This window comes from Quercus suber, unplaced genomic scaffold (genome assembly GCF_002906115.3).
Source record: "Quercus suber isolate HL8 unplaced genomic scaffold, Cork oak 2.0 scaffold_615, whole genome shotgun sequence".
In the NCBI taxonomy this organism is placed as follows: Eukaryota; Viridiplantae; Streptophyta; class Magnoliopsida; order Fagales; family Fagaceae; genus Quercus; species Quercus suber.
In genome coordinates, this window is record NW_027070058.1 from 221,361 (window position 1) to 231,110 (window position 9,750).

The window sequence follows — 9,750 nt, forward strand, 5'->3', positions numbered from 1 at the left end:
TTAATGTTGTCACGGACTCATGGTCACTTGAACTGCAATTATCGAAATGAAATATAGTTTAGAATAAATAATTTGATATGTGTTATTTATAAATTGATTAGGTAAAATAGGAATTTTATTTTTCTTATTGTTTCAAAAAAAAATTTATTTTTCTTATATTAAGAGCATTCGCATCCTTGAGTTTTTAGCCAAATTTATTATAAAAAACTTATTTTGTCAATTTAGTTGATCTATTATTTATAGACAACTATATCAACTTCAGTATTCTATCACTATTTTACTTTAATATTATGTTCTTTTTTCTCAAATATATTTTTTTAACCCATCTTTCCTAAGGTGTGAATAAAATAAGATTTTTATTTGGGGTATTGATTGAACAATGCTCAATAGATATATCGAGGACATTGTTCATTGTTAAGTTTTTAGGACAAAGTATTGAAGGTTAACATGTGGAAGTTTAGGGTGAGTTTGGCTTTTTATTTATTTTTAATACTAAACATGGCTTTAGCGAGTATCGGAGGATGTAAAAAAAAAAAATATTTTTCATTTTTCAAACTTACTTTATCTATTTTATCAACTCAGTTTATAACTCACTTAACATCTCAATTTTTATTTTTACTTACAACTTATTAAAATCATATAAACTACATCATCAAATAATATAAAAAACTAATTATCAAAAGAAAGAGAGAGAGTGAAAGGAAGAGAGAGTGTGAGAGACTATAATTTTTTTTTTTTTATTTACAACCTTATGAATAGTAAGTTGTATAAATACAAACTTACTGTTCATAGTTGTTAAATTTTTTTAGCAACTCATACCTAAATAAAGCGCAATTCAAATAGATGGGTTGCTAAAATAGCAACTTGAGGGTTTTTACACTCCAATGCTAAGATCATTCACAACAAATGTTGGAAATGCTATAAATGCCATTTTTTAGCATTTGAAACCACAAAATGTTACTCCATCAAACATCCTATATATTAAAAATTTTGCAATCTTGCTACAGCGCGCTCTCAAAAATGAGAGCACATTGTAGCTCAAATCTTATAATTTTTTTTTTTATTACTCTCTCATCTCTCTCCCTGTACTCTCTTTCTTTTTCTCTCACCGATGTCTTCTTCTCTCATTTCTTCTTTCCTTCTCTCACTGGTCTCATTTCTTGTCTCTTTTCTTCATTCACTGGCATCCACAACTGAAAATCATGGTGGTAGTGGTTCGGTGAAACCGTGAAGAAGATGAGGTCGAGTTTGTGGTTTTTAGGCCTCTGCTGGTGATCAGGGTGGCTGGGTTGCGGTGGTTCGGCGAGCATGGCTAGGTTTAGGTGGGTTTTGTGATTTGATTTTAGGTGAGAAATTTCAAAAATATGCTCTTTCTAATTTTAGGTCTATGATTTCTAACATGGGTTTGTGATTTGTGGTGGTACTGGGTTTAATTGGTGGTTTTGGGTGGTGGGAATCCCGATTTGCAGAGGTTGTGGGTGCTGTTGGTGATGGTGGCTATGGCTATGCTGTTGTGGTTTGTGGTTGGGTTTGTGTGGTGGGTTTGTGGTGGTTGTTGGTTGCTGGGTGAGGTGGCTATGGGTTGTTGGATGTGGTGGCTGTTGGGTTTTGTTATACTAGTGGTGGTGGGGGTGAGTGGATGTGGTAGTGTGGCGCTGGCAGTGTTGTGAGAAAGAGAGAGACAGAGGAGAGAGGAAAAATTTTTAAAAAAATTATTGAAAAATAATAAAGAAACAATATTTAAATGAAATGGTAAAAAAAAATAGCAGTTTTGATATAGGATGTACTGTAAAGTAGTGTGTTATATGTTATAAAATTGAGTTTTAAGATGGTAAATATTAAATTTTTTAGAATCCTTGATAATGATGCTCTAATACTCTTAAAATGGTATAGCTAGCAGCATTGGGGTTGTAAAAACTCCCATTTGTTATTTTACAACCCAAAAGAAAAGAAAAAAAAAAAAAAAAACCCACTACTGGTGGGTATATTCAAATTTTTTTAAAACTTTACTACAGTGAGTTCTTATTTATAAGAACCACTTGTAAATTTTTTTTTAATATAATGGTATCCTCTCCCCTATTATTATTGAGTTAGATTTTTATATTATTTAATATATATATATATATATTTTTTTTTGAGAAATATATAATTATATTTTAATATATAATTATATTATTTTAATAAGTGGTAGGTAATAATATAAATTAGAATATAGAGGGCGTTACAAACACCAATATTTTTGCATGAAAAAGAAGGATAGTAAAAGCCTATTTTATAAATAAAAAAATGATAGTAAAAGGCTATGAAAGGGACCACTAGTGACCGACTAGGAAGCATCAATGTCCACAACCGAGAATAAGAGATGTTGACGAGGACAAATTAGACCAAGAAAAAGAAAGTGTTTGAGACTCCAAGCTCGAGAATCTGACTAATGTCTGTTCACTCTATGCAACACATTTGTCCATTCCCAGACGCTCCGTCCTTTTCAAAACTTTCCCTTTACCCATTCTCTCTCTCTCTCTCTCTCTGGGTGGAGAAAGTAGAGCAAGAAGAAGCAGCAGCAGGAAAACAAAACACAAACCCTAAACCCTAAAACTCAGTAAAAAATCTCTCTCACTACTAAACCAAAAGAACCCACATTTTTTTTTTTTTGGTTAGTGTCTAAGCAGGTCTCGCCAATCTTAGACCTTTCTCTCCATTTCTTCTTCTTTTTGGTAAACAAAGCATAGAAGAAGAAGAGCAAACCAAAAAACAGTCCCAAAGGTCCAAAACCCACTTCAATCGCTTTGAATACCAAAGCAAAAAAACGCATCTTCAGCCTCATTTATTGCCCAAAAGAAGCATATATTTTTTTCAGCTCTCAGCTCTCAACTCTCAACTCTCTAAAACTCTAAACAATGCCAAATCAAAAACCCATCTTCCAAAACCTCTTCTTTTTCCTCCTTTCCTTGTCAATCTTCACCAATGTAGCTCATGTGAGCTCAAAGTCCACCATTGAGCCCTGCTCAAACTCTGACTCTTGCAACGCTGTCTTGGGCTACACGCTCTACACTGACCTCAAAGTCTCCGAAGTAGCCTCACTCTTCCAAGTAGACCCCATAGCGATCCTCACATCAAATGCCATCGACATCTCTTACCCTGATGTAGAGAACCACATCCTTCCTTCACAACTCTTCCTCAAAATCCCCATAACCTGCTCCTGTGTCGATGGTATTCGAAAATCGGTCTCGACCAAGTACAAGACTCGGCCTTCAGACACTCTTTCCACGATTGCTGACTCCATATACTCGGGTTTGGTCTCGGCTGATCAGATTAGAGAGGCTAATTCGATATCTGACCCTTCGGTTCTCGACGTGGGGCAGAGCCTTGTGGTGCCTTTGCCTTGTACTTGCTTCAATGGGACTGATAATTCGTTGCCAGCTACATATTTGTCCTATGTGGTGAAGCCCGTGGACACGTTGGCCGGGATTGCTGCAAGGTATTTGACTACTGTTACTGATTTAATGGATGTGAATGCTATGGGGAGCACGGCTATTAAGGATGGAGATATACTTGCTGTTCCATTACCAGGTATGTTTATCACTTTCTTTGAGTTAAATAAAGCGTTTAATGTTTATTCTATGTATGGTCATGTCTTTCTATGTATGTTTTGGTTGAATTTCTTGTAAGTTACATTACAGGTTAGCATTTGTTGTTGAGTTTTGTGATTTTAAGCTTTTATGAGTGAGGGTATGCGTTCTTTGTAATATGTATTGTTAAACACACAATATTGTTAATATTTGTTATTGAGTTTTGTGATTCTTATCTTTACTTTTTGATAATTTAACAGTTAGCTATGAGGCTCTTGAGTCTTGACAAGCTATGTACTATGTATTTATCATGGAATTTTATTTAAAAAAATGTATTTATGATGGAATTTTTGTTAAGCACACGGTATTGTTAATGTTATACCTTCCGTTCAGAATGATGTGTATGATAAATTTGCATGTTTTGGCAGTAAAGAATGAGTGATATTTTTAGTTGTTCTGAATTTGTTTTGAAATTTGCTGGTGCTTTTGTTTTGTACAATTTATGATTATTTGTTTGTACATGATTGAGGTGGTAGGGTTCTTAGTTACTTTCTTTTTTGTATTACAGCATGTGCATCTAATTTTCCAAGATATGCCTCGGATTTTGGCTTGATAGTGCCGAATGGGAGCTATGCCATTACAGCAAGTCACTGTGTGCAGTGCAGTTGTGGGCCAGGGAACCTCAAGTGATTCAGCAACTTTGCTTACATTTTGATTCTTTTGTTGTTAATTTCAATCTTGAAGAAGATAAAATTTTCTTCTTTAGGGCTAGTATTAATCCGCTTTATTGTGTATTTATGCAGTTTGTACTGCATGCCTGCTTCGTTAGCTGTTTCTTGTTCGAGCATGCAATGTCGAAACAGTAATCTCATGCTGGGGAATGTTACATTCCAGCAGAGTAGTGCTGGTTGCAATGTGACTGCTTGTCATTATGGTGGTTATGTCAATGGCACCATAGTCACTAGGTATTGTTATCCATTATAATCCAGTGATTTATTTTTTAATCTTCTTATGTTAATCGTGAGATTCAATATCTGAAATGGAGTTACATTTGAAGGTTAAGCTAATTCATTCCTAATTATTCTGCAGTTTGTCCACATCTCTTCAACCCCGATGCCCAGGTAAAAGTTTTTGCATCCTATATTCTTACAGGGTACTTGGAATGCACATTAGAGAGGATATTATTCACTTCTTGCTGTTAAAAATTGCAATGACTGCAACCCCCACACCCACCCAAAAAAAAAAAAAAACCAAAGATTTTGGTAACGTTCTTCTTGATAACTTTGTTGGTGATGATGATATGGTGAAAAACTATTTAACACGGTGGATTGTTTCTTCTCTAATGGAATTTTTTTCTGACAACCAAACCACTTGGATTTCAAAGCCTTTGTGCAGAATATGCTGAACTATTAAATTCAAATAAGGTCGTATTAGGGAACCAATTAATGTTCAACAACTCACTTTACACTGAACACTTGAGTATGAATGCAGATTTAAAGTTGATATGTCTCGTTCACTTCAATGTTAAAATCTGTTGAAGTAATCACATAAAGCTTCACTTGATTTTATCATTGTAGCTCTTAAGTTGTTTTTGGATTGGTTTTTAAAAAATGATGCAGGGGCACAGCAATTTCCTCCACTTGTAGCACCACCTAACTCAGTAACCAGGGATTCAATGTTTGCACCATCACCTTCACCTCAGTCCAATGGTGCAGGAACCCCAACACCCAAGTCTTCGGGGGTGCCAAAAACAACAACTGGGTCACTTCCAGGACTTGGACTTCCCCCTGCAAACAGCCCTATTGCAAGTGCTTCTTCTGATGCTTCCTCCTTGGTGAATTCATTAGCCACGTTTCCATCTGCACTTGTTTTAATTTTTTTTGTCAAGCTCATGATTTCCATGTCATTGTAATATTGCTGATTATTGTATGCCTTGATGGCGGGGTTTTGTTCCGCATGGTTGATGCATTTTTTTGACTGGTTCAACTTCTTGTATTTAACTCTTATTTCTTTGTTTCTACTGTCAAACTGATTTATTGATGTGGTGAGTCCTTAGTTTCCTGTTGGTGCCTGCTATATTGTTTTACTTAACTGCCTTGCTATGCATTCTGAGGTATGACCAGTTGCATTTCTGTAATCTGTTCTTTGGTATTTATTAGCAGAGTGCTCAAAAATTGTGTGGGTGTACTGCTTGTCTGACTATGTATGTTGAATTTTTGTTTTCCTTTTGACAATTTTGAATATGCTGATGAGAACTTAATGGTTTTTAATTTATTGGAATCTCAATAACATCAAATATCTGCAGCATGGTCTGCTCTTTGAGGTGTGACTTCAAGGAATTCTCTGTAAAATTTTATAAAATTGCCCCACTCCCCATGCCCCATATGTGCATAGTTGCTGGATTTCTTTTTTGGTGTTTGAATTTACTAATAATTAGAATTTTGTAACAAGATTGGGCTTCCCTTGAATATTAGTGCTCTGGTTATTACCTTTACTAATTAGTAACTACTACTGTTCCTTGTTGGCTAAAGCTACTCTTGACCTAGAAGGTAGGCTTCATGTACTGGAGTTCGTAAGTGACTCTTCTCTACTTTCTCAAGTTCCCAACAATCTTGGCTTTGTCAATCTTTTCTACATTTGCATATTATTACTCTTGATTCAAAGTTGAGTAACAGATAAATGAGGAGGTTTTTTGTTTATTTTATGACTACTTTAGTTGGTTAGGGTCTGAAGTGTGTTCAAACAGCTGGATGGATTTTTTCATCTAGAATTTCATGCTAGAGTAGTAGAGCTAGCTTGTCTTTTATTTGCATCTCAATGATAGTTTAGTTTTTGGCAAATTGAGGAACTAAAGCATGTACTTGAGAAAACAGCAATGCTGTGGGAAGAGAGTGACAGTGACATGAATATGTTCACGAAATTGTATTGGGAAGACTTGCTTAGTAGGAGTTGGAATCAATTCTTTCTTTCATTTGACTCTATCTAAAATTTTGTGCAGTAATGGACTTTGAGCTTACACTTCGAACCAAACTACTCTACTTTCTGAAATTAGGAATTTATTGGCGTTGGACTGGAAATGGGAGGGTGCAATAGCATCCAAAAAGTTCAAAACAAGCTGAAAAAATCTTTGCCATTGGATCAGATTGGAAAAGTTTAAAAACAAAGTATACAGTAAAAAGTTATTTGAAAAATATGATCCAATGACAAAGTTTTTTTCAAATTTTTGCAGACCATTGGATGCCATTACACCTCTTATTTGCATGGGATCCAAATCCGGAAATTAGAACTCATGTTCTTCTAATGAATACAGGCCATGTTGCCTTCTCATGGTTGACGTGGGAACTATTAGAACCAGGCATACAAATGGGGGATTAGGGAAATACGGAGTATAATCTAATGATATAATTGTTGTGAACTTTTCATGAGCATAAAGTTATATGATTCTAAACTAAGAAAATTTCTAATGCACACAAAAATATTGAGACTTGAGCAGAAGCAGGTTAACCAAGAACCTACAGCTGATCGCATTTAGTGGGAATGAAAGAAAGAATCTCTTTTTTAAGATCATGAAGAGCCAACATGTTCAGCTGCTGAAAGTTAGCGAAAACTGACAACCTACCCGTTGGCCTCATTGCCAAGCACACCAGTCCTAACTTGGTATCTGGTATCATATAGTTCTCTGCTGGCAACTCCAAATCTAATCCCTTGAAATGAAAAACCAATCTGGGGAAATTAATTTCCTTAACATTTTTTGAGGGCAAGTCAAAGCAAAGATCGAACTCTGCTGTGTATGAGTATGACAACTGAAGCTTTGTTTGTGCCACGAACGCCTGCTTTAGCATATGGAAAGCATCCTCTTGTAAACAAGTGACTGTGGTTCCGGAATTTATCATCAAGCCCCCACCTCCATCGCTGCCAATTTGGAACAATGATTTTGGAGTAGGCAAGAGAGTTTGCCCAACTGTGATACCTTCAAGGGATAAGTAATAAAAAGATGGTAGAATTGGATTTCTTGTCAATGGGGTGCTTTTGAGTTTTAGTGTGAAGTAAATTGTCTATTATGATTGTGAAATTTTCTGATTGGCAGGTTATTGTTTGTGATTGTTGATTAGCAGTGTAATGTGCTACACATTATACTGTTTTAATTATTGTGATGCACATAGAATGTGTAACGTGCATAAGACAAATTAAAGACAAACAAATATAATAAATTAAAGTAGTATAATTAATGACAAACAAATTAAAGTAATATAGTTTATTGTTATGCTAAATAATAATAATTAAAGCTATATAATTAAATTAACTAATACATTATAAAAGACAAATAAATTAAATTATGTTAGGCTAAATAACAATTAATAATTTTATAATTAATGTAAGAATAATAATTATAAAATTATTGTGTAATTTATGCTTTGTTGAGAAACACCCTGAAAAATTTTTCTGGAGTTGCCACTGCTTTTGACTGCCCCATTTGAGACATTCAAATCCGCTAGAGAACCAAACAAAAGGCTACTACTTTTGTTGTCACCAATTGAAGTGAAAGAGTACGAGAATTTCCTTGAACCAAGTTGTGAAACTAAGGGCAGTTCCACGCCCAAGTCCCACCATCCCCGCAACATTGTTCATTCTTATGACTTGGTTGTTCACCCCACACCCAAAACCTATCCTTGGCACAGAAACCTGTTCTTCAAAAGTGAGAGTTTCCCTTGATAAAAAAACCCTTGTGATGACGACCCGTTCCCATAAACATTCAAATATTCACAACACCCATTACCGCACCTTGAATTTCTCAAAGCCTTACGCATCTTACTAGAGCATGTAACATCCGAAAAAGAAGAGATAGTTTCGGGTTGAAAACTGGGGTTGCTTGTTCGAAACAGTATGTACATGGCTTGCATTGTGTCCATATCAAGTCACACTACCTGCGTCCATGATCGCAACCAAAGGTACCACGGGAGTCCCAATGGATAAGTTCATGAGGAACTCTCCGTCCACAGCATAAACTGGCGCTCGAATATCATCAATTCGACCATTTTTTGTGATTGCACTAAGCTTCTCAAGCCGGGGTTTCACCCGGTTGATTATGGCTGGTTGGATGAGTTGCAGTTTTGTGAGGTTTTTTAGGCCAGCATCAATGTTTGTTAGGTTAACCCGGAAGCCGTTTTCTGATGGGTTATCATCAAAAGCTAGCCTTGATGAGAAAGTTAGTAATGGGAGAATTAGTATTAGAAGTGGTAGTAGTAGTAAGGGTTGGAGAGAAGTTGCATACTGTGCCATAGTGTGCGTGTTTTGAATGGTAAGTTTGTGAAATGAAATAGATAGTTTAGTGGCCTTATTAGAGGAAGAGGAAGAAGGGAATTGCCGTTATCATAATCTGGAACTGAATGTAACGGTTATTATTATGAGTAGTTGCTCAATCCTTTTGTACATGTGTTGGAGAATCGGATCAACCAATGTGAACAATGGGTGGAAGAGAAAACTTTAGTTTCATCACATGATTTATAAAATTCTATTAGAAAATATTATACAAATGATTACAAAGAAATTTTTTTTTTTTTTTTTTTTTGAAAACGTTGGACGTTTTGATTCCTTAAAAAAATTTGAAACGCTATTGTCGAAGATGGTCATATTATCTATCCTAAAAGATCACATTAGATAAGATCATATTGTCTTCTTGTGTGACATGCTAGAGACACTTTAGATAAGATCACTTTTTTTTTTTTTGGATAGGAAAATCACTTTGTTTTTGTTGATATTGCATTGTCTTTTTTCTTTTTCTTTTTTTCTTTTTTTGTGGATTTTTCAATACACAATGGAGGAAAGGGGATTTGAACTCTAAATGTTTCTGTTAGAAATGGCAAGAGATTTCAGTTGAGTTACAAGACTGTTGGCAATATTGTATTGTAATCTGTCCTTACACATTGCCTTTTATCATCATTAAAGAATTGGAGGGACACATTCAATATTACTCTATACTCTATGCCGTGAATTCAACATTTAATCAAAAATTAAAATTATCAAACTTATATATTGGAAATCTTGACATCATGCTACCAAGTAAGCATTGCAATGAATTGGTTGAACACTTAATTTGACTCATCACTTTCATCAACTTATTTAATTACACTTTTTCATTATTATCACAGATTTTGGATATAACATCTTTCAATTTTTTATT

The 9,750-nt window shown here is 35.0% G+C and overlaps 2 protein-coding genes across 2 annotated transcripts; one reads left to right on the forward strand and one right to left on the reverse strand.

Moving 5' to 3' along the window:
- Positions 1–2,433: 2,433 nt before the first annotated feature.
- On the forward strand, positions 2,434–5,630 carry LOC112025176 (lysM domain-containing GPI-anchored protein 1). The gene is made up of 5 exons (XM_024057839.2): positions 2,434–3,570; positions 4,138–4,255; positions 4,373–4,534; positions 4,659–4,690; positions 5,189–5,630. The coding sequence occupies exons 1-5, from the start codon at positions 2,898–2,900 to the stop codon at positions 5,479–5,481; spliced, it is 1,278 nt and encodes a 425-aa protein (XP_023913607.1). The 5' UTR covers positions 2,434–2,897; the 3' UTR covers positions 5,482–5,630.
- Positions 5,631–7,081: 1,451 nt separating this feature from the next.
- LOC112025169 (aspartic proteinase nepenthesin-1-like) lies at positions 7,082–8,849 on the reverse strand. Its single transcript, XM_065765202.1, has 2 exons — positions 8,495–8,849; positions 7,082–7,539 (listed from the first exon to the last, which is right to left on the reverse strand). The coding sequence occupies exons 1-2, from the start codon at positions 8,847–8,849 to the stop codon at positions 7,082–7,084; spliced, it is 813 nt and encodes a 270-aa protein (XP_065621274.1).
- Between the last annotated feature and the right edge of the window lie 901 nt (positions 8,850–9,750).